The sequence below is a fragment of the Diplotaxodon limnothrissa genome, linkage group LG9 (genome assembly GCF_057381915.1).
Source record: "Diplotaxodon limnothrissa isolate DT_005_m linkage group LG9, D_limnothrissa_male_GT1.1, whole genome shotgun sequence".
NCBI classification, from domain to species: Eukaryota; Metazoa; Chordata; class Actinopteri; order Cichliformes; family Cichlidae; genus Diplotaxodon; species Diplotaxodon limnothrissa.
The window spans coordinates 23,769,429-23,797,197 of NC_140604.1; the positions used below are offsets into that span (position 1 = coordinate 23,769,429).

Below are 27,769 nucleotides of genomic sequence, written 5' to 3' on the forward strand. Positions count from 1 at the left end.
TGCTCCAATAAACACAATCATAGCAGTTCTTGGATTCTGGGAAATGAACAGGAGGAAGTCGGGGCACTGAAGCTGTGTTAAGCCCTTTGTTACACTTGGTATGCAGCCATTTGTGAGTCAGCAAAACACAGCTCCTGGCCCCTTAAATAAGGCATGGCAATTAGAGCTGCTTGGCTTTAGAACCATTTGGAGTGCGTGGTATCAAAACTGCTGCCCTCTTGAGAGAATTCAATCTATCAGACCATATTTTGTAACCTTTTTTTAAAACTCACCCCTTAAAATATGGAAAGTCATACCATAAAAACACAGGAAAACCTTAATGAAGTCACACAGAAAAAGAAAAAAAAAACGTATTAAATCTGACAGTGGTCATTTTCAGTGGATGAAAGCTGAACAACTGCAGTATTTGAAGCTATTTTCGCCTTAAGTGGAATTCTTGGTGTCCCATACTGCCCGTTTCAGTTCACGAGAAAGAATTATGAAAGGAAGTAAGAAAAGTGCCAAATTCCTCATGCAAATGCAACGCAAGTGGTCTTTAAAGGCTGCCTCCTATACCCTGGCAAACAGAGGGATACATTATTGAACAAACAGTATTTTTGTTCTGGTGGAGGCTTCATAAAAAAGGAAAACTCCATCATTCTCACTACCAAAAAGCCTTTGCATAGAAGGGCATTTAACACACTGTCTCCTTGTTGCCTTTCCTAATCCCTTCAGGGGACTCCTATAAAAGAGTGTTTCTCAAGGGTACCTGGCCACAATGAAATGTGATTTTAGTTCCCTCTCATGCAATCCAACACTGCAGACAATGTTATCATACAGCACATTTCCCTTTGGAACAGCCAGCTTTCTCTAGCACCGGGATGGCTCTCAGGCAGGGTGATATGATTTCTATGTGAGGAAGTGCTTTCTCACAAATAAGCCCTCATTCAGTGTGTAAATATTTGGGGGTTTGGGATAAGACCAGATCCAGTCTAGATTAAGCAATATAGTGTAGACAGGAAAGAGGACTGCACAGTTAAGATGTTTATTCGCAGCTTAAAATATGAATTTTACATATCATATGCACTATTGCTTTTCATGCATCAATCCCAGAGACTTTTCCTACCTTTCCCCAGTTTTGGCTTATGATCTTTAAGAAACATGATTGTATCCTGCCCCCTGGTGTTTATACAGTGCAAACAATCATAATAAGAGCCTGTTTATGCAGGGTTTTTTGGCTTGTTTGTTTTGTTTTGTTTTTCAAGTATACACTCATTAGATGCCAATTTTGGGCCATAATGGCATGATAGCATCACACAGTTTCTGAGAATCTCCCATTTCACCACATCTCACAGGTGCTCTAATGCATTGAGGTCTAGAGACTGAGTACAGAAAACTCATTGTCGTGTAAGAACCCAGCTGGAGATGATTTGAGCTTTGTGACATGGTGTGTTATCCTGCTGGAAGCAATCATCACATGATGGGTACACTGTGGTCATAAAGGGATAGACATGGTCAGTAACAATAGTCAGGTAGCCTGTGGCGTTTAAGCAGTGCTCAATTTGTAGTAAGGTGCTTATACTATTCTATGAAATTAAACCACGTGAACCACTGATACAAAGCAGAATAGATCCATGTTGTTTATGCCCAGTTCTAACCCTAATATCTGAATGTCTAAGCAGAAACTGAGACTTATCAGACCAGGGATTGTTTTTTTTGTTTTGTTTTTTTGTTTTACTCTTCTATTCTCTTAATTTTGGTGAGGCTGTGCCAATTGTAGCATAATTCTGCTGTTCTTAGCTGACAGGAGGCTTCCTGAGATACTGTTGTGTATATCTTGGTCGCAGTGAGTGGTTATTTGAGTTATTGTTGCCTTCCTATCAGTTCAAAGCAGATTGGCCATTCTCCTTTGACTTCTGGCATCTTCAGGCATTTTCGCCCAGATAACTGCCACTTACTGGATATTTTCTCATTTTCAGACTATTTTCTGTAACCCGTAGAGATAGCTGTGTGGGAAAATCTCAGTAGATCAACAGTTTCTGAAATATTCAACCCAGCCTGTTTGGTACTAACAACCACGCCACATTCAGATTCATTTATATTACCTTTTTTCCCCGCCCTGGTGCTCAATTTGAACTGCAGCAGGTCATCTTGACCATGTCTACATGCTGCAACGCGATTGGCTGATTAGATATTTGCAGATACGAACAGGTGTACCTATCAAAGTGGCCAGTGAGTGAATTTGTCAGGCAGTTTTTTTTTTTAAAGTCACTCAACTCTAAATTACTTTCCCTTTTTTTCTGCAGCGAGCTGGAACAGTATGTAGGTTCTCTGCAGAATGACTCAGCCACAACACACAGAGCAGTGACCCTAAAAGATGTGGAAGAGGGAGCCGTAACCCTGAGGAAGGTGGGAGAATCTCTGGCAGGGCTTAAAGGTATGGTGACTGCCTTCCCATCACATTAATGTTCATTACTCCAGTATACTTGCATTATCATTCAGGTTTGCGCAGCAAAAATCCATGCCAAATACAAGCAATTTTTCACAAAAAATCACATTGTAATTAACATTTCTCAATTAAAGAGAAAAGGATTATGAGCAGAAATATTCTAAAATAGGAGTATTTTACAATTTTTTTCCTCTCTGTTTAAATTTCATCAGGAGAGTTCCCAGCCCTTCAAGCCAGAATGCGGGCTGTGCTCAGGGTGGAAGTAGAAGCTGTCAAGTTTTTGAAAGAAGAGCCCCACAAATTGGACAGTATGCTGAAAAGGGTGAAGAGCTTGACCGACACACTCAGCAGCCTGAGAAGGTAGGGGGGAAATGGAGAATGAAAAGATAAAGCAGGGAAAAATGAGAAGATGTGTTGGAGTATGGGAGCTGAGTGCGAGAGGGGGAATTGAAGATGAAAACAAAAAGCACTTTGCGGGGCTCCTCGATGGGGTCTATGATGTGGGAGATTGTACCGTTTGATTATAGTGGCAAGCCAGCCTTCATCCCATCAAAGAGGTCATTCTGTGCGGACAGATGGCTTTGGCGTCCAGATTTACTTCCATCACCTTCACTCAACCGATAAGTGAATTAATTTGGTGGGCAATGCAGCACCTAATTTCCATTTTAATACAGATGCCAAACTGGCTCTTGACTTTTCTCTTGCTCTCCCTCTGTTTTTTTTTTAACCAAAAATATGCCCTGTTGCCAAACCCACCTGTTGCATTATAGATTTTGTGATGGTTTATCCCTCATGTCATTAAATATGTAGTATTATTTGTCTACTTTACAGCAAGATTTGATGTAGTATAGTCCTAATAACAGTTTTAAAAGACCATAACTTGCGAATACAAATTTCTGAGCGTTGTTGCGCAAACATTTCTTTCGCCAGTGTTTCTGTATGATGTGTATTTCTTATTGTTTCCCTTCCCTCTGCAGGTGTGCTACTGAGTTTTCTCAGAAAGGGCCTGAGCTTTCCAGTAATGCCACAGTGGACAACAGCCCCGCAGTAGCAGTAGACACCCCTGCAGATGTTTCTCCAGCACCAGGCCAACCTGACTCAACCTCAGCCCCGCTAGAGCCTCAGAGCTCCACCATCAAATCCGAGGTGATGCCTTCATCCCCGGTGGTCATCCATCATGTCCAGAGCTCCCCGGTCCACATTCAGCAGTCCCAGCAATCTGCGGCTTTGACATCTCAACCTAGTCCCCCAGCCACACCTAGCCCCACTCATATCTCCAGTCCCAACCTTAGCAAGAGTCAAGACCGTGAGGCTCCCAAAGCGGTTGACACAGATCCACCGAGTCCCACCCGCTACAAAAAGACTCATGGGAACAGTAATGGAACAGCCAGCCAGGATCTTGTGATAGAAGAGCTTCAGAGCAGTAAGGAAAAGAACAAAAGCAGAGCTGTTTCCATAAAGGTATGTTTACCCACCTTGTAATTTTCATTTACGTGTATATGCTGACATTAGCCGTGCTAATACTCAGTTTATTTTATGAGTGTCCTGAAAATCTGTGGAGTGGAGGACGCACTTTTGACTTTACTAAATCTAATTCTTAAACATGTAGAGAGTAAAGGGACTTTTGCAAGACTTCTTTTCATTGATTTTTCTTCGGCTTTTAATACAATACAGCCCCATATTTTAATTAAAAGACTTTTAGAACAGTTTGAAATCAGGAAAAACCTGGTGGGCTGGATTTTAGATTTTCTAACTGACAGGTCACAAAGAGTGAGAATAAATGGGGTTCTGTCTGACCCAGTGTTCTCCTCCACAGGTTCTCCTCAAGGGTGCGTCCTATCGCCCTTATTATTCACTCTCTATACAAATATGTGTCAGGGCAGACATGAAAACAGGGTCATTATTAAATATGCAGATGACTCTGTTATTGTCAGCTTACTGAAAGAGGGTGAAATTAACCACGGTCCAGTCATTGATGACTTTGTTCAGTGGTGTGAGGAGTCTTATCTCCAGCTGAACATATCTAAAACAAAAGACATGGTTGTTGATTTTAGGAAACAACAAAATGGGCAAGCAGTCACTTTAATTAAAGGTCAGAAAATAGAGCAAGTACAATCATATAAATATCTTGGGACCATAATCAATGAAAAACTGAACTTTGATCAAAATTGCAAATCAGTTTGTAAAAAGGGTCACCAGCACCTTTATTGCCTTAGGAAACTTGTTCATTTCCACATTGACCAAAAAATTTTAACTTTGTTTTATCGTTCTTTTATTGAGTCTGTTTTATCCTTTTGTTTGGTGGCATGGTTTGGTCAGACCTCTGTCACAGAGAAAAACTCTCTAAATCAGATAGTGAGATGGTCCAGTCGTCTGATAGGTGAGCCACAGTCTTGTTTAGCCTCCCTGTACTCTAAGCAGGTACAGAGGATGGCTTTATCAATCCTTAATAATGGTTCCCATCCTCTAAGGGGTGAATTTCAGCTTCTTCCCTCAGGACGGAGGTTTCTATTTCCGAGATGCAGGACAAAGCGTTATAAAAATAGCTTTGTCCCCGTTGCTGTCACTGAATTAAATAAGAACTGTTTTTGATTCGAAATATTAAAGTATGTGTCACAGTGAGTTTTATATATTTACTAGGTATGTGTGTTTTTAAAGGGATGTCAAATGCTGTCATTTTTCTGTAAAGCAAATTTACCTTGCCTTTAGGTATAAATAAAGTTACCTTACCTTACCTTACCTATCTCTAATGTATTTAATGTATTGTTTTTGTTTAGAAATAATAGTCCCTCATTTAGTTTGCACTTCTGACAGCCGTAAACTTTCTCTGACTATTTGGTATGTTTTTTTGTCTGCACTGTCCAGGCGGCAGAGAAAGAGTGGGAAGAGAGGAGGCAGAATATGGGTCATTATGATGGAAAAGAGTTTGAGAAGATCCTACAAGAGGCTCAGGCAAACATGATGAAGGGAATTCCAAGTCTAGAGGTGGAAGAGAACACAGCACTGCCTGCTGCTGGTATTGTAGAAGAAGACATTCACAACCCTGTTGAGCTACCATCAGGTAGAAATCACACACAAATGTAACTTAAACAACTTCTTTTTTTGCTTTATCTACACACCTTAATGTTGTTTCCTATTGCCCTGTATGACAGAAGAGCCCCAGTCAGGCCCTCAATCAGACAAACCAGCAAAGAAGGGGTCCGAGAAACTCCCTAAGCCTCTGGTGGAGAAATCTGCCAAGCCAGCACTAGAGAAACTCTCCAAAACTGCCATCAAGCCAGCAGCCACTGAAAGTTTGACAAAACAGGGGTCTGAAAAGCCAAACAAGTCCCCACCACCGCCTCCGCCAAGGAAAACCTACCCCAGCTCCAGCTCAGGCATGACCACTACACGCTCTGGTGAGGTCGTCTACACCAACAGGAAGGAGTCTGTCTCGACTCAGGTTGGTGCTTTAAAAGGTTGGAGAGAGTAAAGAAAGCCATTCTTGTGTCTGTGCGCTAAGCGTAGAGCCAAGTGGGGTTTAGTTAAGCCACTGCATTAAAACTGGAAGAAAAGGGGAAAGAGCTATTTAGGCTTTCTCCAAAGTGTAAAGGTTGCCATTTTCAGGAGAGATACTGTTTAACTCTGTCTTTACGCTCATCCAACATGAATGCAGTATCCATTTTCATTTCCACAAACTTTGCTGCTTGTTAAAAATACAAGAATAATTTCCCTCACATTATTTCTCACAGGAGGGCGAAGAGGAGGCCCCACCTCCCTCTCCCCAACCCAAGCCCACCAAGGTTGCACCGGAGACCAAGCCGAAGCCAGCCACTCCCCCCCTGGTTACGAGAGAAGAGGAAGATGAAGGGGACAAGATCATGGCAGAGCTCCAGGTTAGATCCATATACAACACGCACACTCACACGCTCCTTTCAAACATGCGCAAATACAATCAATTTAACCGACATATGGAAATTAGGATGCTGGATTTGATTGATTTCTGCGTTGTGGGAGTGGGTTGCTTATCATTTTTTCCTGTGGTGGGTGACTTCCTTGGAAGTGGCAAAGGATGGGTGCTGACAGCTGCCAAAGAAATAACTTTCATTGAACTTTACTGCACTTGTGGCGTTTTACAGCTGTGCAGTTGTGAAGATGCTCCTCAAAACCCTTGTCCCGTTGTTCCCCTCACCTTTCTCCACTCTTCAGGTTTTCCAGAAGTGCACAGTTAAGGATGTAGGGGTGAAAAATTTGGTAGAGCCCACCGCTCGAATTGAACCACAAATCAGAGAGCTAAGACCGGGGGCTTTATTACCCCTCAAAGAGAAAAAGGTAAAATATATGTCCCGGTGCAGCTGCCCAGCTAACTGCCTGCCTTTGCCAACTGTATAAAACAATCAATGGCTGTGTCTTAACACTCCTCTGCTCTTGCTTTTGCTCGAGAGAAACCTGTAGCAGCTGCCTCCACAAAGCTTCCTTTCCTTGCTGCCTGAGTTTTCCTCCCTCTTTTGATCCTGCTGGATATCAGAGCTTTAATTTTTTTTTTTCAGGATTAAGTCTGCATAAAATTGAGCTTCTGAAAAGATGCTGTGTCTTCTGTATGCCTGGTCTAGACTATGATGTGTTTCAGAACTCTCACTTGTCTTTTCATCCAAATCAATAAAAACCTCAGCACTGTACCTTACATGCTATTAAATCGTCTCGTGTCTTTCTTTAATGACATTTGACAATTGCTTGATATGCCCTAGATTTTTGACAATTGAAAGAACATCAGTAAAATGCACTGTAGACACAATCTATTTTTGCAGACTTGGTTCACTAGAGGTCAGCCTGACCACTTTGCATGCTCCTTCTCCTCTCCTATACTTTTCTGAGGAATGACTTTTCCGTTTCTCTTTGCACAACTTCATCTCAGTTCGCTTTTCCCAGCTTTACACCTCCCTAACCAATCATTTGATACATGTTGAGTATTACTTTTTTTTTAGTCGAAACGATAAAGCAAATAGGACTAGGTGTGTGAAGTGCATCAACTTTTACTAGATTTGAAAAGATGAACTGGAAGTATCTGCTCTCTGAGAGAAACAAATAGGAGGTATGCTATTTGGTTAAGCTTACAATCACAGTAAATAGTACATTACATTAAAGTTTACTGTTTTGCTGAAATTTTAAAATTTTTAATTATTTCACTGAAAAAAAGAGAAACAAGTTAGGAACATAAACTGTATTTAAAGATGTACATAGGCTCTGTGATGTCGTCGTCCCCCCCCCCCCAAAAAAAAAAGCATCTTATCAATTAAAGGTTGATAAGTTGGTTAAAGGTTAACCATACCCTAAAACATATAACAATTTACAAAATAAGCTGCATGCACCATTAAAGACTCAAAAGTTCCAAATGAGACTAAGCTCATCATTAATGTGTTTAATGAGGTCATAAATTAACTAAAAAATAAGATAAATATGTCACAGACTTTTATTGAACAGTCACAATTTAGCAGTCTCCCCCTGCTGGTCATTAGAAAGAATGCAGGTTTAAGGCACTTCCACATTTTCCACTTTTTAGATGCTGAGTCTACAGCTGGCTTTTAAATATAGTATAATGATGTAAAACTCGATATGTGAAATAAAAAACAGAAAAAATATTTAATTCAGTTTTATATTTATATTATGTGATTTATATATTTATACATCCATCAACATGAATTATATTTTATTTTGGCTTTTCAAAGCTCTGTACTATGTGCATTTTTATGTAGGATTTAATACTGTAACAGTATAAAAAAGCAGTTGTGAAAGGTAATTGACCAATCTTGTAGTTTTGACGCCGCAGATCGTTCTGCAACCAAATGTGATTTCACAGTTAATCCAGCACAGCCTGGCACGCCAGTTACACTGTAATATTATTCCCCCACACACTGTCCTAGCAGAGCTCAGAGCCCAGTCGAGAGGATAAAGATCCAGACACAGACGAAAATGGGAATACAACTGTTCGACAGAGCCAAGGGGTATGTATGACTTTTAACTACATATACTATAATCACATATGTTTAACTTATACTCTAGCGTTAGAAAGCTACGAAACATTGACACATTTTTAAATTTCACAATCACAGGTCATATATTATGTGACGGGCCAGATTCCCAAAGATCATCCACCCCCATCGCGACTGGAAGACACCAACGACCATCACAGAGAGCCCCCACAGTCTCCGACACAGGTGTCAAATGTCAATGTTAATGACATTTCTCCAAGCCAGCAGCAGCAACAACAGCAGCGGCCACCACTGTCTCCAACACCCAAATCACCCCCACCTATATCACCTAAACCTGTGGGACTTAATGCTTTTAAACTGCCAAAGAAGCATGTTAAACGCTCTGAATCCATGAAGACCAGTGCAGAAATGCAGAAGGGAAAAATCCTTAAAGTTCATACAGAAAAGAAAAGTAAGCTCGTCCAGGAGCCTGTTTCGTCTAGTAAGAATATAGTAACTGACCCAGTGGCGACCACAAAAACAGGTGCTGTTAAAGCAGCACCTAAACGGTATGGTGCTCCATCCAAAAAGACTTCTGACGAGAACAGCAGTCCACCTAAAAACACTATTGATGATCTTGATGGGGGTGCTAGTCTCAGTCCTGACTTGCCTGGAGAAGAGGCACCTCCACCCCCAGACAACATTGCATTTATGATCACCAACACCAAGGTTCAGCCACTGTCTTGTGGAGAGTACCAAGAACTGGTCAATGCCAAAAAAGGAAGTGTGCAGACTGTTACTGTAGGCAATGCAGCGAATCGAGGAAACACCACAGCTGATCCTTCAGTGCCGCAGGATAACGGCTTCAACAAGAAGCCTGTCATCATCATCTTTGATGAGCCGATGGATATCCGTTCAGCTTACAAGCGCCTTTCTACCATCTTTGAATGCGAGGAGGAACTGGAGAGGATGCTTGCAGAAGAGCGCATTGAGGAGGAGAGTGAGGAATCCGATACAGAGAGAAGTAGTGGGCTGCCGGTCATCGCAGAAGGGGCTGAGATGGTTGGTGGCAAAAAAATCAGCAGCTCACAGGGAGCTACAGATCATGCCAGCCTATCATCTTCATCCTCTTCTTCGATATCTGAACTAACAGACAACGGGGTAAACTTAGATTCAAATGGAGACTCCAAGGATGGGAAGAAGAAATTCAAGTTCAAGTTCCCTAAGAAACAGCTGGCAGCACTGACTCAGGCCATTCGCACAGGCACCAAGTCAGGCAAGAAGACGCTACAGGTGGTTGTGTATGAAGATGAAGAAGAATCCGATGGTACAATCAGGCAGCACAAAGAAGCGAAGAGATATGAGATTACGCGCTCAAAATCCTTTGCAGATACTCCCAGGGGAACAGACACTGCCCCGCTGAAAAAGCAGAACTCCGAAGCTCTCGGCAGGACGGATGAGATTCGGAAGAACACCTACAAGACGCTAGACAGCCTGGAGCAGACCATCAAGCAGCTAGAGACCACGATTAGTGAGATGGGACCACGCTCCCCTGATGAGTCGGTTAACACCGAGGAAGCAAATACAGGGAATGGGAAAAGCTCAGTCGGAGTAGGGCTGAAGAGGTCGTCCTCTCTGCCTACCTCCAAAGGGTCTGGCCCTAAGGTACCTAGCAAAAATTCACTGCAGAAGAAGCCTAAACCTCAGCTCCTTCCACGCCCTGTAATCAACCCTTCTACCACCACCAACACCAACACTGTCCCCAGTGTCCCCAGCACCGTACAACAGGTCTCTCTTTAGCTCTTGTTGTTCCCGGAGGCTTTGGGTTTCTTCTCTTTCAGTTTTCTAACTTACCTCCACTCCCACCTTAACCACTGAAATTACAAAATCATTAATCCCCTCCCCCACAGGTGCTTGGAAATGGAAATGACTCCCCTCTTCAGTACAAAATCATGGTGACATGATTGGGTGTGGCATTTTTTTTGGTTCCTGGCTACCATCTTTCTTCTTCAGTTTATTGCTAAAACTCAAGAGGTTTTCAGCAAGTGGCACACTCATCATCAGAGACACTGTCATGATGATCAAGCTCTAATTATCCTTGTTCTTGACTGCATGCCTTGTGTTTAATGGCTTTGTGGTCCCACTGGGTGCATGATCTTTCACTGGCGTTGATTGTTGACGTATTGAATGAACGGGGATTTTTTTGGGGTGTTTTAAACCTGTTAGTGCCTCGACTTTTCATACTTCCTATTTGGTGTGTTTTTTCTATCTTTTTTTTTATTTTCTGTTTTGTTTTTCATTTGGATCCCCTGCAGAATACCAGTGTCGCTTCCCCTACTAGTCGGATGCCCGTCCCTTTGTCTGCGAAGTCCAGGCAGTCACCGGGTACAACTGACAAAGCAGGAAAACAGCAAAAACTGCAGGACGCTCAGAGGCAGTTCCGACAGGTAGTTTTACTGTAGGGTCTTAACAGAGACTACAGGGAACAAATATAGGGAATCGAAAGCATGTGGCATATGAGGGAGGGTGGGGGTGGGAAGACTTCCAAAGCTGTGAGGTTTCAAGTGTTGTGGAAAAAAAAAAGTCACGATAGTGGCGACTGTGGATCTGTTCACGTTTCTCTCGAGTCTGCTCTGACACGAAGGCATGTTTGACTCTTGACTGTTATCCCCATAACATCACTGTACTGTATGCTTCTGCATGTCCACACTGCTCATGGTTTTCACTGTGTTGGTGGCTAAAAAAAAAAAAGAAGGAAAAAAGGCGGAGACAAACGGAATCCTATCCTGTCATCATCTGAGTTGTCATCACATCTCCAATTCCCATCACAGCTGAGTTCCTAAACAGTGTTGCCAAGCCCTAAGATGCTTATGGCTATGTTTGATACAAACTTATCTGACTTTTTAAAAACATTTTTTGGCTATGCTCCTCCCTTCTCACAATGCACCTCTGCTCAAACCCAACATCACTGCACAGCTTACTTAACCCCAAGGTGATACATTCTCTTACCGTCAAGACTTCGGCATAACCCACCCACCTTGCATCGTCACTTTCACTGGAACACTGGCCCACATTTTCCCCTATCTGCTATCACTCTTCAAACACCTAACCCTATTACCTAATTCTCTCCGGACCTCTTACGCGTATCTATTCTCTGAAATGTCTCCAACACTCTTCCCAAGGCCTAACAATCCCTCTAACAAACAGCCACTCTGTAGAGAGACCCATCCTGTCTGCCATTGCACTGTCTAACCTTTGCCTGGTTCTGTTTCTTGGTAACATGTCTGTCAGTTCAGTTTCTCACCTTTTGTGCAACCCAGTAAAAAAAAAAGACAGCTTTTGTATCTGGGTATTTTTATTGGTTTTTTTTGTTTTGTTTTTTGGTGTCTTTTAGTTCTGTCTTAGTTATATTAATGCTTGTGTAGTCATAGTGTCTGTCCATGTAATTAACTTGTAGTTTTGTTTAACATTGTCTTGCCTTTTTTAATTGTATTATTTTACCAGTTTTCTTTTTTTGACAACAAGTATCTGTTTTGGCATCTCTGTTTACAGGCTAACGGAAGTGCTAAAAGAGTGGGAGGGGATCATAAAACGACTTCCCCTACTATACCCATCTCTAAAATCCCTGCTTTTTATCCTAGCTCTACTAAAGGCAGCTCCCAGTCCACACAGAATTCAGATGCTACTAACCCCATTAACCCTTCTTCCTCTTCCTCCTTTGTGACAAAGTCCTCCATTCTGTCCTCTCACCCACCTCGTTCCAGCTCCCTACCTTCCACCCATATCCCCTCCCTGTCAAACGGATCCCTCAAACTTCCCACACCCTCACAGCACACAGGTAAAGCTCTCTCGTTTTCCTCGCAGAATGGTCGAGTCCACTCCTCCTCCTCTTCATTCTCCTCCTCCTCCTCATCCTCTTCCCCCTCCCCTCTGTCGCCCACACCTTTGGGCCCAGGTGGAAAGAGCATCCGCACCATACACACCCCCAGCTTCACCAGCTACAGGTCCCACAACGGCAGCAGCGGCAAATCCTCCATCCCAACAGCCACAGCAGCTAAGGACACTACTTAGCCCCATTATCACCCCTCTGGCTTTTACAGCATAGCAGGTAGACCTGATCATATTTTATATTGGTTTTGGATTGTTGTTCATTTTCTTTTTATTAAAGTTTTTTTTTGTAAAAGTATTAAGTGATGGACTCAAATCATGTTTTTCCTTTGACACTGGCATTCACACACTGCTACTTTTATCTTCATTTTCACATTTTGGATCATGCTTACTTGGATATCGATTCTCTCTTGAAGGCGTTCCAGATGACAGAATATTTTGCAATGTAACTATAAACGATTTAGTGTTGCCACTTTGTAGCTGAAGTGGAAGGCTTTCATGGTGTTCAAAAATGTATTTTCTTGCTGTAGCTATGAGTAGGGAATAGAGAGTTGATGTACAATCACAAAATATCATGTAAAAAAAAATTGTGTTATATTTTTTTGAAACAAGAGATTGAATAACCGTAGTATATTTAATCTTCTATATTTCCTATGTTGCCGGACATTCGACGCTGCCCTTGTAAATGCCTTTTTCTGAATGTATACACGATGTATACAGACATTTTAAACTCATTAGTAACTTTAGTTTTTTAAGAGTATTTTCTCATGTTTCCACCCATTTGAACTGCCGGTTTATTTTACAGATTTACAACAGGTATACTAAATAATAAAAGTTTTCATTTTATTGTGCCTATTTGCCAAAGTTGTTGTATAATGACTCACTTCAAGCCTAACTCAGTCATGACCTTTTAGGGGAATTTACATGCAATCTGTGTGGATGGCCGAAGTGTTGACCTCAGTGTTTGCACTGCTGGTTTCGGTTTGTTAAGTTAACATGTATTGTTGTTTAAATGTACTTAAGTCAAAGTGATAAACCTGTTCTACCACGTGTACATAAAAGCTTCTACTAAGAAAAAAAGTAGTTTTGTTAACATACCAAAGTTTATTTGTATGCATGCCTTTTGATTACTTTAGGAGAGTGGTGTAAAAGACGACGTTTGCACAGATAGATTTTGTAAATATTTGATTTTCTCTCATTTTTTTTGTAAAGCTTTAAATCATGCTATAAAGAAACTATGTAATAAAGACAAAAGTGTGTTGGAGTAGTAATAAAGACTTGCATGCTTGTAGTGCATCAGGCTTCCGTGGCTTTTTCAAGTTCTTTGTGGTTTCCTATTGGGCTGATTCACAGATGGTAGTTGTGTGTAAATACAAAACTAGATATGCAACTTCTCACTTCTCACTTCTTCTTCGCCCGTATCCTGTGCACACATCATTGCTATTCGACTGGTGGCAAAACACGGCTCTGCATTACTGTTACAGGTAAGGAGATGATTTATGATTATTGTCAGTTTGGAGTTACCCTACATTTGGATTAAACTATCAAACATTTAGGTAATTCACTAACATATAAGCTCTAATAATTTTGTACTTAGTCATGTAGCCATGTTTGGTACACTTTATTGTTTAAGTGAACATGCAAATGAATTTTTCTGCAACAGAGCAAAGTGTCTTTGGCAAATGAAGTTACAAAGTCGCTAACTGGGTTTTAAAGGCAGTATCATTATCAGTATACATTTAATTAGATTGTTATAGTTTATGATTGGTTGACTTTTTTCATGTTCTGGTTGATTTTACCTTTTACGTATGTACACACAGACACATACACAGGGATATGTTAGTTCTACTATATAGCATTTTTATATGCTATACTAGCAAAAAAAGTACCTCTTGAATGTAATTATTCTTTTGTTGATGTTAATGAAAATGTAATCCTGCTTGCTTGTTACACTGACGTTCCGCAAGAGTAGTTCCTCTTTCTAATGTGTAATACACACATGATTCTGCATATGATTTTATAACGTTATGTCACATTTTTCTATTTGCATTCTTAGTTTCATTATGATAATTTAAAAAGTCACTAAAACATCATGTGAGTGAACGAAGGCTATCATGTGGCTGTCAATCGTTATAACAGGCTGTTTGTGTCTAATTTGTGCTGGACCAGGCCGATCCTCTGCGCAACAACTATGAATGTTTCCGGGGAGGAGGGAGAGAGCTTCTATGGCACTTCTGGAGCTCTGTGGAATTATTCTCTTTCCATTTTTTACATCCTGATTTTCATCATCGCAGTGCCTGGGAACATCTTGGCTCTGTGGGCCTTCTTTCACCAGAAAAGCACATCTCCATCAAGAGTCTTCCTGAGAAACCTCTCTGTAGCCGACATATCTTATGTCCTCGTCTTACCCATGCGCATAATTTACCACCTATCTGATAACCACTGGCCCTTTGGACACATCATCTGTCAGCTGTTAGGCTTCTTGTTCTATCTAAACATGTACTGCAGCCTCTACTTGATGAGTTTCATCAGCCTGGACAGGCTCCTGGCTGTGGTTATACCTTTAAAGTCACAATCATTCAGGAAGCCTTTGTATGCAAATGTAGCGGTTGGCATACTGTGGGTGATAGTTATTGTTTGCATGAGTCCTACACTCTTTTCTGGAAGAAAACAAACCAACTCATCTGGCATTTGTAACAAACTGTACTTAGAAAAGACAAATCCAACAGCTTTAATTTCCACTATTGTGGCATTTGCAATTCCCCTCGTCACTATAGTGGTTTCATACATACTGATCCTGCTGAAACTAAGAACAGTGCAGCAAAATGAAGAACGACCGGTGAAAGACAAAGCTATAAAAATGATTATACTTATTGTGATGAACTTCCTGTTCGCATTTGTGCCCTATCATGTGTGCAGAATAATCTACATTCAACAGCAGAGCTTTGGAAATATTACTGAGGGGCTGAGAAAAGCCAATCAGATAACATCTGCACTCACCTGTATCAGTGGTATACTGGATCCTGTCATGTATTTCTTTTTGAATCGTCTATACAGGAAAACATTTCTTAAGCTGTTCTGTAAAAATAGGGAAGATGTCATATAAAAAATGCAAACGGGGGAAAAAATGGAGGTAATGCTAACCATGTTAAAAACATCAGCGTGGTTCCTATAGCACCTAACCGCAAATCAGACAAACTGCACTTCCCCTGATTCATCGACTTTGAAATTGTCAGAATTAGCCAGTACTTGTTTAGGGAACTATAATAGGTCAAAGATAATTTGTCAGTTTGGGACCTGTTAGCTTTCTGGCACTGAAGACTGAGACATTTTTTTAAATTTATTTACATTTTTTGAAATTCTGTTTTTATTTTATTCTATTTTTAATTTTTATTCTCTGAATTACTCAGAAATCTTATCCCCAAAGGAGTGAAACATCTAAGCTTCTGCTTTACGATACTTTATTTGTCTCACAAAAGGTAACTGAAAGTCTGTGACCTCAGCGGAAGTAAAAACAATTGTTGCCTCTTGCAGTCTATTTTGGTTCCAGAGTTCAAAGTTTGAATAAAGAATCCTGGTTTTCATGACAAAAAAACCCTACTTTAATAATCACATTTCATTGTTAAGAAATAGTGTGAGTGTGTGTGTGTGTGTGTGTGTGGGGGGGGGGGTCTGGTAAGAATGCCAAGAGGTTAAATCCACATCAGATGCAGAAGCGTTATTAGGCAACTGCATTATTCAGCAGTAGAACTGTGGACTGCTAAAGTTTCCTTTCTGCAGTCTAAATGCGTTACCTAGTGGAGCCACGTGGTACATTATAAAATGAGACAGAGGGTTAAGGATATAGATAGTGTGGTGCTTTCAGTGCCTTAACACCTACAAAATGTTGCTAAAAATAGATGATGCAACAACGTGATAAGCGTGCCACTGTTTTAGCTTTTGTGATGTTGTTGGGATCAAAACAAGAAGAAGAATGTGCACATTTTCAGAAATCTAAATGGTGTGTTTACAATGGCCTCAGTAGTGTAAAATATGCAGCACAACTGCTCAGGCCTCCCAGGTGAAACGCTATTTTACAGGTTTGGTTTCTTTGTGTCAGGAAGTTGAAGGTTCTCTGTGTGTTGTTGGGGGTTTTGTCCACTTTACAAAAAGTGTACCTCATTTAGAAGCTTTAGCACCTAATTATCGCTTATTTTGAAAATAAAATTAATCATCTGAATATTAAATAGTTTGCTCGTAACTTTCTTCAGAGTATTTGTCTAAGATTGAAGAAGTTTGCAGCAGATCAAATTGACCACTTGATGGTGACAAACACACAGAACAGTTGGTTTTGTGATTGTAGATTATGTCATAGTAAAATAAACAATATAAATACCTTATTTGATATTTGACACAAGTAGAACATTGAACCAACTGATAGAGTAGTTTTAACACAGTTTTTAAAAGAGCAGACCTGATGATGTAGACTATAAAGTAAACCTATTACATGAAGTAAAATGTTGTAATTTGTTTCAGAAAGGTTTACAAGATGGTAGTGAGACCTACTTTGACCTGGTCAGTCAAAGTGAAATGCGCAGAGGAGGCATAGATGATGTATTTCCTGGGTACGGGGTGAATATGGGAGTGCCAGGCAAGAGGAAAAGAGGAAGACCACAAAGAAGATTCGTGGACGTGGAGAAGCAGGACCTGTAGAAGGTTAGTGTGAGAGAGGAGGATGCAAACTATAGGGTGAGCTGGAGGCAGATGATCCACTGTGGCGACTCCTAAAGGGAGCAGCTCAAAGAAGATGACGATGATGATAAAAATAACAATGTTTTAAGCACTACGTGTTGGGGCAGATTTTATTACATCATGAAACGCAATTCTTTGATTACCGAGAGATGGGGTAATTCCCATACCTTTGAGGGGAATAAACTTCTGTTGTTTTTGACTTGTGCGGGTACCCGTATTTTCTCCTTGTTACCAAGGCAGCCAGGAAGAAGCTGTGAGGGGAGCGGACCGTGAGTGTAGCTATTTGTTTAACCTTCATTTGCCAAACTTGGGCGTGTAGGCAGTTTTCTTCTCAGCTAAAACACTTTACTGTGCCGTTGCTTTAGTTTTTACATTAATAAATGACGCAGTTAGGGTGTTGAACCGCTCCAAAACTTAATGTTAACGAAGCTAACTAAGTTCATCTGGATTTGTTGCTATTAGTCGGGTATGCTTAAACCCATTTCGATAGTAACTGCAAACGCGTTGCTTTGTCATTTTTTCAGTTCTTAATAATAAATACATGAATAAATAAATACAAATAATTCTAATGCTACCTGTTGCTTTTGTGGAAAGAGCTTAGCCTTTTGCTTGTTGTTGTTTTACGAGACGGCCTGGAAAAAAACAACTTAAAGATCAGAAATGCCAGTGACAAACCATCAAAAAAAGATTTCCTTAATTGACACTCCATCCCGCCCCGTCTTTTATTACACAGGAGCAGCTATGAGCATCGAAAAAAGTTGAGCAGTTCTTTTTCTCCAACTTATTTGGCCACCATGGGCACCGCATCCTCTATGGTGAGCCCAGGGGAGGTTATCGAGGACGGGTATGGGGGTGAAGGCGGGGAAGCCTGTGAGATACCCGTCGAGGTGAAGCCCAAAGCCCGATTACTGCGCAGCTCTTTCCGCCGAGGACCTCGTGTGATTGGGGCCAGTTTCAAATCCACAGCATCTGTGGATCTAGAGTATGCTGCAGAGTATGAAAGACTCCGTAAAGAGTACGAAATCTTCCGTGTCAGCAAGAACAACGAGATCTCATCCATGCAAAAGAAGGAAGCAAAGCTGGATGAGGAGAACAAGAGGCTGAGAGCAGAGCTGCAGGTGATAATGAACAAAATGCACAAGGCTTATTCTAACTTCACTGAAAAAGTTGTGGGCTTTGGATGATTTAATGTGACGGTGGGATGCTGCTATTTTCAATGTCACCACAGGCTCTGCAGAAGACCTACCAGAAGATCCTCAGAGAGAAAGAGAGTGCTCTTGAGGCAAAATATCAAGCTATGGAGAGGGCTGCCACATTTGAACATGACAGGGACAAAGTAAAACGTCAGTTTAAGGTACATCATAGACGTAGGCAGATTAATACCAAAGTTGGTATTGTTATCAGATTGATACTAGTGATCAAACATCCTCAAACAGTGCCCACTATGGAAAATGTCTAAATCTTAGTGGTCATTAAAATGTGTTTGTATAGAATTTGTAAATTTATTGACACATTTATTGACACATTGCTCTCCGCTACACAATCTGGCTTTATAGGTTAAAAGTATCAGAAATACTGACCCTGCGTTTGTTTGGTATCGGATCTGTACTAAAATTTGCAGTATCCCACAGCACTAGTACACTGCATCACGCCTCATTTCACAAGAGGGTGAAAGTTCCCCCTAATACCTCACATGTCTTTCTTTTACAATCATCAACAATAAACAAGCATAAAATGATCAAATTTGAAGTCAAAGTCAAAGTATGATAAAAGTACAATAACATCCATTCATCTTAGTTGACCCAAAATTTTGGCTCTGGTTGTCCAAGCCCTGACACAGCTCTGTGCCTCACAGTTTGAGAACGATTGTGGCATTGCATTCTTTCTAGTATTCACATTTGCAGCTTTAACCTTTTGGCAAAATCACCACCAGATTTTCCGGGAGACAAAAGAAAAGGAGATACAGGATCTCCTGCGGGCTAAAAGGGACTTGGAAGCCAAACTTCAACAGTTACAGGCTCAGGGAATCCAGGTTTATGACCCAAATGACTCAGATTCCGATGACAACCAAACCACTGTCACTGGTAAGACAAAAATTCACACTATTGGGGACTTTTTGTTATTAAGCCATCAATCGGTTCTGCATAAGTTTTCCTGTCCAGCAAATATGATGATAAAACACCACAGTGATTTATTAAATGTCTTCAGCTACAGGAACACAGTGCGAGTACTGGACTGGCGGTGTGCTGGGAAGTGAGCCCTCTATGGGCAGCATGATGCAATTGCAACAAACATTCAGAGGACCAGAGTTTGCACACAGTTTAATAGATGTGGAAGGGCCCTTTGCTAATGTGAGCAGAGGTAAGGAAACTTTGAGAGGGAAGAGAGTGTTTCTGAGAAACTGACCTCTAGATGACCTAGTTATTGTGATTTTTTTTATTAACATCATTCTGTTTGCAAGCAGGTATTTTTGAAGCACATATTCACTAATCTCTTCATGGGCATGACTTGTATATTTTACCATATGTGTCTGTCTTTGTCAGATGATTGGGATGCTGCTGTGGCGAGTCTGTTGCAGGTGTCACCTCACGTTCCCCAGGCCTTGTGGAGCAACACAGTCCGCTGCTACTTGATCTTCACCCAGGAGACCAAAGCTGAGCTGGATATATTTATAAAGGTCGGTAAGATGAGCACTGTAAAAACTGTAAATATTCTGTTTTCATGTGATGTTGTTGTACCACTATAACGCTGCCCACTTTTACGTGGCTGTTTCTTGGACATGGCTTAAAGTAACACAGTGATAGGACTGTAGCGTTATATTATGAAAGGCTGAACTAAGCTAAGATAAAAATGAATGACTCGATAAATATGCCAGTAAAATCATTATTTGGATTTTTTTTTCTTTTTAATTTTGGACATTTTGTATTTCATTGAGTCAGATCCACTCATAGAATTTTAATTGAATCAAATTAAAAGAAAAAACAAAACTTGATTTTATCTTTGAGAAAATCTGTGTGTGGGATTGTGGGTTTAAAATGGCAGTTTTTGTGAAAAATACCTTTAACCTTATTATAACCTTCTACCTTATTATTAATCAGGTCTGGGAAAACTGTGCTTAATGTTTTAATTGCAGAAACACACCTCTGTATTGCGGCGAATATGTGAGAGTCTAGGCCATTTCTACCTTAATGTCTTCTTCCCAGAGGAGAATGCGGCTTCATACGCTGTAGAGCGCAAGCAGGAGATTGAAAGGAGTTCTCTGTGTGTTCTTCTTCTCAAATCTACTGTCCCTAGGTATGGTGAGTTTAGGAAATTGATAACCTTATAATAAAGATTGCACACAAATTATTTTTTTCTCGAAAGATTAACGAAGGTTTGTGTTTAATATTCATGCATAATACATTGCCGTAGCTCTGTGGTGGAGGATTGTGAAGAGGCTTTTGTTAAGAATCCAGATGGCCGTCCATTGGTGCTGTATCTTAGGACCGAAGAAGATCACAATTTAAATGGACCCATCAGGCAACTGCTCGAACGGGTCAATGCTGCAGACAAGGCTGCTAAAATCAAGGTACTTATATGGTTAATAAGTTTAGAAATTTTTTTTTTTTAGTTTCAACCCATTTCATGCAATGCATCAGTATAAATAAAATAATAACTGTGGAGAAAAAGCTGATATTTTTCTGTTTATTGTCTTTAAATGCAATCTAATACTGTGTCTGTCCCAAACCTGTTTTGAACATTACTAGGTAGTGGATCATAGTGGCTCTGCAGAGGAGGGGGCCAGTCTGATTTATGCTCAGCTAGAGAAAATCATCAAGCAGGTACAGACTGTCTTTTAACATCCTTATTTTTATCAATTCACAAAGCTTAAAGTCTGTGGTATAAGAATTAAAACTGAAACCTTTTTTTGTCTGATTTTTTTTTCTTTCCTGCTTCATCCAGGAGTTGCTGTGTCTTGAAGTAGCAGACGTTGAGTCTAAGGACTCTGGGATGGACGAGGGGTGCGAAGAAGACTCGGGAGATGTGCTGTGGGACCTACATGATGAGCAGGAGCAGATCGAGGCCTATCAACAGGCTTGTAGCGGCACCACCTCACAATTAAGCTTCCAGAAGGTACTTCAGTTCTTACTGATCCCTTCAATCTTTTGATTTTGTCTTCAAATCCTACTTTTCATTGATATTACTAATGCTGTGATGCATCAATGACCTCAGTATATAGATCGTTTGAATGACATGATAGCTGCTCCCCCTCCAACACCACCTCTCCTGGTATCTGGGGGTCCAGGCTCAGGAAAATCTCTTTTACTCTCCAAATGGTAAGAACTAATTTCTTCAGTTAATTATAACGTATCCGTCATGAATTCCTCTTAAATAAAACTGTTGTAAGTCTTTAATAGGTTTACAAACTTTTAAGCAGTACATTTAGAAATGTTACAAAGTAATTATAACCGTTCAACCTTCTCTGTTTTCTTTGTATTGTTGTAGGGTCTTTACCTTACAATATAAAGCGCCTTGAAGAAACTGTTGTTGTGATTTGGTGAAATATAAATAAAACTGAATTGAATTGAACTCTCCAATCACTTCAGGCCAACACTCTTGCACCCTTGGGAAAAAGAATCTTGTTTTATATTATATATTAAATGGACAAGTATGTTCTTTTTAATGATCTGGAATATTCTGGACCTTTTGCATGCTTTGCCTGCTTTGCTAATTAGTCTTGAATTCTCTTCAGGATCGAGCTCCAGCAGAAACAATCCCCCAACACCTTGTTTCTGTATCATTTTGTTGGTCGGCCACTTTCAACAAGCTCAGAGCCAGTTCTCATTATCAAACGCCTCACAGTTAAAGTAAGGGATATCTCTGATTGCTTCTTGTTAATGCTTTCTTACACTGATGACTCTGCATTATTAAACTACTGAAAGAAACAGTTTTTATTTCTGTCTGTTTTCAAACAGCTGCTGCAGCACTTCTGGTCCATTTCCGGCTTATCCATGGAGCCCAGTAAGATCTTAGAAGAGTTTCCCCGCTGGCTTGAAAGACTGTCAGCGCGCCATCAAGGAAACATTATCATCATCATTGACTCCATTGACCAAATACAGGTTAACAGCCTCTACAACTATATAAAATTCAAAATTCAACTCAGCTGGGTTTACTCTCTGCTGTATATTTTTGTCTGTACTACTGTTTGTCCCCTTTTGCTCTAGCAAGCAGAAAAACACATGAAGTGGCTAATTGACCCTCTGCCTGTCAATGTCAGAGTGGTGGTGTCTGTCAATGTAGAGACTTGTCCTCAGGCTTGGAGGTAATACACAATCGGTGAATTCCCAGTATCCCAGTATTGGTCAAAATGGCTATTCATATGCTTTTCTGCGACTTTGTGTGTTTAGGTTGTGGCCCACACTCCACTTAGACCCACTGAGTCCCAGAGAGGTCAGGAGTATAGTCAATGCAGAGTGCCAGAGCATGGATCTCAAACTTACTAGGGATCAGGTCAGTTGTGACCCCTTCACAAGGTCCTTCAAAGACATTTAAAAATCCTTAGCAGCAGTATTTTTGTTTGTTTTTTAAAGATTGTGATACCGGAATGTGTGTATTTTGTTTCAGGAGAAGAAGCTGGAAAGGCACTGTCGCTGTGCATCGACATGCAATGCATTATATGTCACACTGCTGGCAAGGATGATTACCAGGTTCGCCACCTCTGCTTTCACAATTATAAATACATTATTTAAAAAAAAAAATAAAGAAGTAAATGAATGAAAAAAATAAAAACCTTCAAATCCAGCATGTATCCTCTGCAGAGTTGGACAGCCTGTTTGACCCTTTTAAATTATTTTAATTTTAATTGTTCGCTTCACAAAATAGTAACCTTTTTTTTTTTCTTTTTGAATAACTTCGATTTTGTTTGTTTTGTTTTGCTGCTTCCTAACAGTAGATCCTGTGGGTTGCTGGAGAAGAGCCTGGAGCAGTGTCTGCAGTGTCAGGACACCATGTCACTTTACCGCCTGGCACTCAAAATGACATTGAACTCTCTCTGCACGGACAGAGAGCGCCACATTATGAGAGAGGTGACTTAAACACAGATTTTCCCGTCCTTATTGCTTTTAGTTTGAAATATGTGTGTAATTTAATTTGGCATCAGAGAAACACATACCCTTTCTGGTTTTGATGTGAATGTGAAAATTTTTCTTTATTTGATGTTTTTTTCCAATGTGTAGCAGAGGAATAGGTGATTGTTCTTTGTCTGCCTTTAGATACTGGGCCTTGTATGTGCCAGCCATAATGGAGTGAGTGAATCAGAGGTACTAGATCTTTTCCCAGAGGTAGAGTTGCCTGTCCTGTCCTCTCTGCTGTACCTCTTGAACAGACTCTGCATTGTAACACTCCGTTGTGGACTCATCAGGTTTCAACATCTACAGGTAATTAGGCTTCTTAGTCGGTAAAATGATACAACAGCATCAATAAAAACAAAATGCATAATAGAATTAGGCTGCAATTTAGCATTTTTCATCTTTCTGTTTTTCTGACAGGCTTGGGAAGCTGTGAGGCTAGAGTTTCTGACTGGAGGAAGTAGCTCCACCACTTATAGAGAGAAACTAATTCATTACTTCAACCAGCAACTCAGGTCCTGCAGAGATCCACACAAATCACACGGCTCTGTCAGAACAACTCATATCAATCTATGTGTGTGTGTGTTTTTAGCCAGGATCGAGTGACGTGGCGTGTCGCAGATGAACTTCCCTGGCTGCTCCAGCAGGAGGAGGACAAACCTAAACTGCAGCTCAGCCTCTTGAACTTGTTTGTCTCTCAAAATCTCTACAAGAGGTACATGTTAGTGTTGCCTGAAAGCATGCATACATACGAGGCGTTGTCACAAAGCCTGATGCATTTCTTCAGCTACTTTGCCAAAGATGTGTGTTTTGTTTTTTAGGGGTCATTTCTCTGAGCTCTTGGCCTACTGGCAGTATGTCGGCAAAGACAAAAGCTCCATGGCCACCGAGTATTTTGACTCTCTGAAGCGCTACGAGAAGAGCTGCGAGAGTGAAGACAGCATGACCAGGCTCGCAAATCTGTATGAGACTTTGGGACGTTTCCTCAAAGATCTGGGCCTCCCTAGTCAGGTAGGGTGAATGGTTGTAATATTAAAAACACTATGTTTATTCCTCACCACACATCTTTTCCTGCCTAGTCTTAAAAGGCTTAAATTTTGCCTACATTGTCTGAAGAAGTCTAGTCTTTTTTTTTCCTGCTAAGAATGAGCTCATGGTAATTGTGTATATGTCTGATTCTGTTTATTTTTTATTTGTTTAGGCTGTAGCACCTTTACAAAGGTCTCTTGAGATTAGAGAGACAGCCTTGGATCCAGACCATCCCAGTGTAGCTCGCTCTCTGCACCAGCTGGCTGGAGTTTATGTCCAATGGAAGAAGTATGGAAATGCTGAGCAGCTGTACAAGCAAGCCCTTGAGATAAGCGAGAATGCCTACGGCGCCGAGCATGCCAGTGTGGCTCGAGAACTGGAGTCACTCGCCATGCTCTATCAGAAGCAAAACAAGTAAACAGGACTATCTTGGGGCTAATGTTATGAAATTGCCGTTAATAGTTGCAGGTGTTTCAGTCAGGCTATATCTTCATTAAAGACAAACACCAGCTGTTGTGATTATTAAAAAAATTCAGAGGACTAAATCACACTCTGACAAGTCAGGATTCAATTAAAGAAACACATTTAAGAGCTAACATCTGGTGCTTTTGTTCAGGTATGAACAAGCAGAGAAACTCAGGAAGAGGTCTGTGAAGATCCGTCAGAAAACTGCTCGACAGAAAGGTCATATGGTGAGTGTCGTTCTCAGATTCCTACACACTTAGTCATACTCCTTTAATAAGAGATATTGGATGTCTTTTATCTACTCCTCCTTTCAGTATGGCTTCAGTTTGTTGAGGCGCAGAGCCCTGCAGCTGGAAGAGCTGACCCTAGGAAAAGACTCTGCAGACTGTGCCAAAACTTTAAATGAACTGGGTGTTCTTTATTACCTCCAGAACAACCTAGAGTAAGGAAACAGCACCTAGCATGTCCACAGATTTTGCTTTATAATATTATAGATTCTCAATGCCCTCGGTGTATAGTTCCAGTCTAGTACCTGTACTTCAAATGATCAGTAATATGTGTGTGTGTTTTTTTTAATTCCATCAGCTCAACTAAAATCCTTCTCTTTGCCCTCACCAGTGCAGCCAAGGTGTTTTTAACCCGCTCTTTGGAGATGCGCCAGCGGGTCCTCGGTCCTGATCACCCGGACTGTGCTCAGTCACTGAACAACCTGGCTGCACTGCACACTGAAAGGAGAGAATATGAAGCAGCTGAGGACATGTATGAAAGGGCTCTAGACATCCGCAAGAAAGCCTTGTCTCCTGACCACCCTTCTCTGGCATACACACTCAAACACCTCGCCATGCTCTATAAACGCAGAGTAAGACAAATGGCACTCACATGATACTTTCTGTTGATGTTATCTTGAATTAGGCAAATGATTTCACTTCATGTGTTTTGTTCAGGGGAAACTAGAGAAGGCTGTTCCACTTTATGAGCTCTCGCTGGAAATCAGGGAAAAAAGTTTTGGCCCCAAGCACCCCAGTGTAGCCACCGCACTGGTCAACCTGGCAGTAATCTACTGCCAACTGGTGAGACTTACCCTGCTTCTGTTGTCTCAACTGCGCACTGCAGAATTGCATACCTCAATAAAAAAAAGGGATCATCTTACTTAAGAAAAAATAGCTATATCCGACTTCAAAACATTACATTAAGGAAAATGTAAATCAAAATAGATTATTATGAACATTTATTCACAAAATTAAAGTACTTCTTATACATTATACATCAAGGCGATTGGCAACAGTCAGTCAGTTCTTTCTACACAGCACACTGAAACAGTGATCGATGCTTTTATTTCATCCCGTCTGAACTACTGCATGTCACTTTATGTGGGAGTCAGTCAGTCATTGCTCTCACATCTGCAGCTGCACAACTGATAACAGGAAATCGTAAAAGAGAGCATATAACCCCTGTCCTGGCCTTTTTCTTTTTTATGTTTTTTATTTATATCATATGTATTTATATTATCTAGTAACACTGTAAAGCGCTTTGCATCAGCTGTGGTTGCTTTATAAATAAAGATGATGACTTATATGGGATTTTTACAGTTACTAATGCATGTGAGTACTACTCTTGAGTACCGCATCTTAGACACAGCTGGTTAAATTTTTTGAACTTTATGTTTATTATCTATGTTGTGATCCTATCAAATGTTATATTTACATTTTTACTCTCACATTAATAAATGTAAAGTACAATTTTCTTCCCCCCTTCGACATATTATGATGCACATAGAATGAGTATGTAAAACAGTAATCGTAAATAAAGGCAGGCAAGGGCAGTTATCTCTGCTAGCAAGTAAATTACTTATAATAAGCATATTTAACTTGTATTGAACCAGTGAATTTAAATGATTTGTATAAATTTTTATTTGTCATCTCACTGACTGTTAACATTTTAGATTATGCAGAGCAAAACTAACTGTGATTTCTTTTGTGTCTTTGGCAGAAGAAGCACAGCGATGCCTTGCCCCTTTATGAACGAGCACTGAAAATCTACGAGGACAGTTTGGGTCGCTCTCATCCACGGGTTGGGGAGACTCTCAAAAACCTGGCTGTGCTAAGGTACATTAGTGAGTGAGATTTAGCAAAAGTTTAATTATGAATAATATGTTATTGGTTACGTTATAAATTTTATTTCTTAATTTACATTTCAATCTAGCTATGAAGAGGGTGACTTCGAGAAGGCAGCAGAGCTTTACAAGCGTGCAATGGAGATCAAAGAGGCAGAGCCATCATTAGTGTGTGGTAACGCCCCATCTCGCCATTCCTCCAGCGGAGACGCATTTAGTGTGAGAGGACCTGCTCCCCTCCCACATGCTCAGAGGTGACCCTGCTTAGGGTTGCAGCTGATTAGTAATGGCTGTTTGGACAGCTCTAACTATTATACAGTGTTACTGAAATCCTTTGATTTCACCAAAACTAATTTAAAATTTAGTCATCACATGTGGGTGAAGGTACATACTGTACCTGCCAAAAGGAATGTGAACTTTACAGTATTCATGTTTAAAACCTGCATATCTGCCAGTGGTGTTTTGCATGCAGTCATGTGTAATACACTTCAGAAATCAGTTCTTTAACAGGCTTTAAACTCAGGTCTACACTACACTAAACTCAAATTTCAGCTTAGCCTAGATTTATTTGTGGGTATGAAGTCACTCCAGCCATAAAAACATGCTTAATTATGACCAACTTTGTATGGTACAACAGGTTATATTATTATATTCACATTTGAAATGTTAGTTTTTCAATCTAGGCATTCAAATTGTTCCGTGTGAATCATGCTAAACACCCAGTACAAAAGGGCGTTAGTGAGAACGTGCAGAAGAAGAAACATTAGAATGTGAACTCTCCTGATGATGATTAACACGACTGTCAGATCCCAGCACTTTGTTTTTAAATATACATTGTTTACATTATGAATTTTATATATATATTTTAACGTTTGTTACATACAATGCATATCCAACAGTGTTTTGAGGAAGGAAAACTTGGACCATTAAGTAAAACACATGTCTGAAGAATCATTATCTGCAGCTGATTTAAGGCTGTGTTTATGCAAAATTAAGTGCACATGCATTTATTCAAAATAATTATAGGGTCTTACCAAAGACATCACTGTGACATATAAGG

The 27,769-nt window shown here is 40.5% G+C and overlaps 3 protein-coding genes across 3 annotated transcripts in view; all 3 read left to right on the top strand.

Annotated features, from left to right (window-relative positions):
* Positions 1-12,493, top strand: part of kiaa1217 (KIAA1217 ortholog) — a 53,046-nt gene extending 40,553 nt beyond the window's left edge. The window contains exons 11-21 of the mRNA XM_085362885.1: positions 2,286-2,416; positions 2,641-2,788; positions 3,406-3,889; positions 5,294-5,489; positions 5,581-5,870; positions 6,160-6,303; positions 6,617-6,739; positions 8,329-8,409; positions 8,518-10,164; positions 10,692-10,823; positions 11,929-12,493. Coding sequence (XP_085219011.1) covers positions 2,286-2,416; positions 2,641-2,788; positions 3,406-3,889; positions 5,294-5,489; positions 5,581-5,870; positions 6,160-6,303; positions 6,617-6,739; positions 8,329-8,409; positions 8,518-10,164; positions 10,692-10,823; positions 11,929-12,447 — 3,895 coding nt within the window. The 3' untranslated portion in view covers positions 12,448-12,493. The remainder of the gene's footprint in view (positions 1-2,285; positions 2,417-2,640; positions 2,789-3,405; positions 3,890-5,293; positions 5,490-5,580; positions 5,871-6,159; positions 6,304-6,616; positions 6,740-8,328; positions 8,410-8,517; positions 10,165-10,691; positions 10,824-11,928) is intronic.
* Positions 12,494-14,455: 1,962 nt separating this feature from the next.
* LOC146625571 (uracil nucleotide/cysteinyl leukotriene receptor) lies at positions 14,456-15,370 on the top strand. The gene has a single exon (XM_085362298.1). It carries the CDS (start codon positions 14,456-14,458, stop codon positions 15,368-15,370), a length of 915 nt encoding a protein of 304 aa, XP_085218424.1.
* Positions 15,371-17,789: 2,419 nt separating this feature from the next.
* On the top strand, positions 17,790-26,967 carry nphp3 (nephronophthisis 3). The gene is made up of 27 exons (XM_085362299.1): positions 17,790-18,113; positions 18,224-18,349; positions 18,929-19,079; positions 19,204-19,356; positions 19,539-19,672; positions 20,129-20,289; positions 20,407-20,563; positions 20,742-20,816; positions 20,938-21,108; positions 21,208-21,311; positions 21,728-21,842; positions 21,951-22,094; positions 22,200-22,297; positions 22,383-22,485; positions 22,600-22,682; positions 22,925-23,060; positions 23,247-23,411; positions 23,523-23,617; positions 23,695-23,817; positions 23,924-24,113; positions 24,304-24,545; positions 24,748-24,823; positions 24,911-25,038; positions 25,215-25,455; positions 25,541-25,666; positions 26,586-26,701; positions 26,799-26,967. The coding sequence occupies exons 1-27, from the start codon at positions 17,790-17,792 to the stop codon at positions 26,965-26,967; spliced, it is 3,906 nt and encodes a 1,301-aa protein (XP_085218425.1).
* Positions 26,968-27,769: the final 802 nt, after the last annotated feature.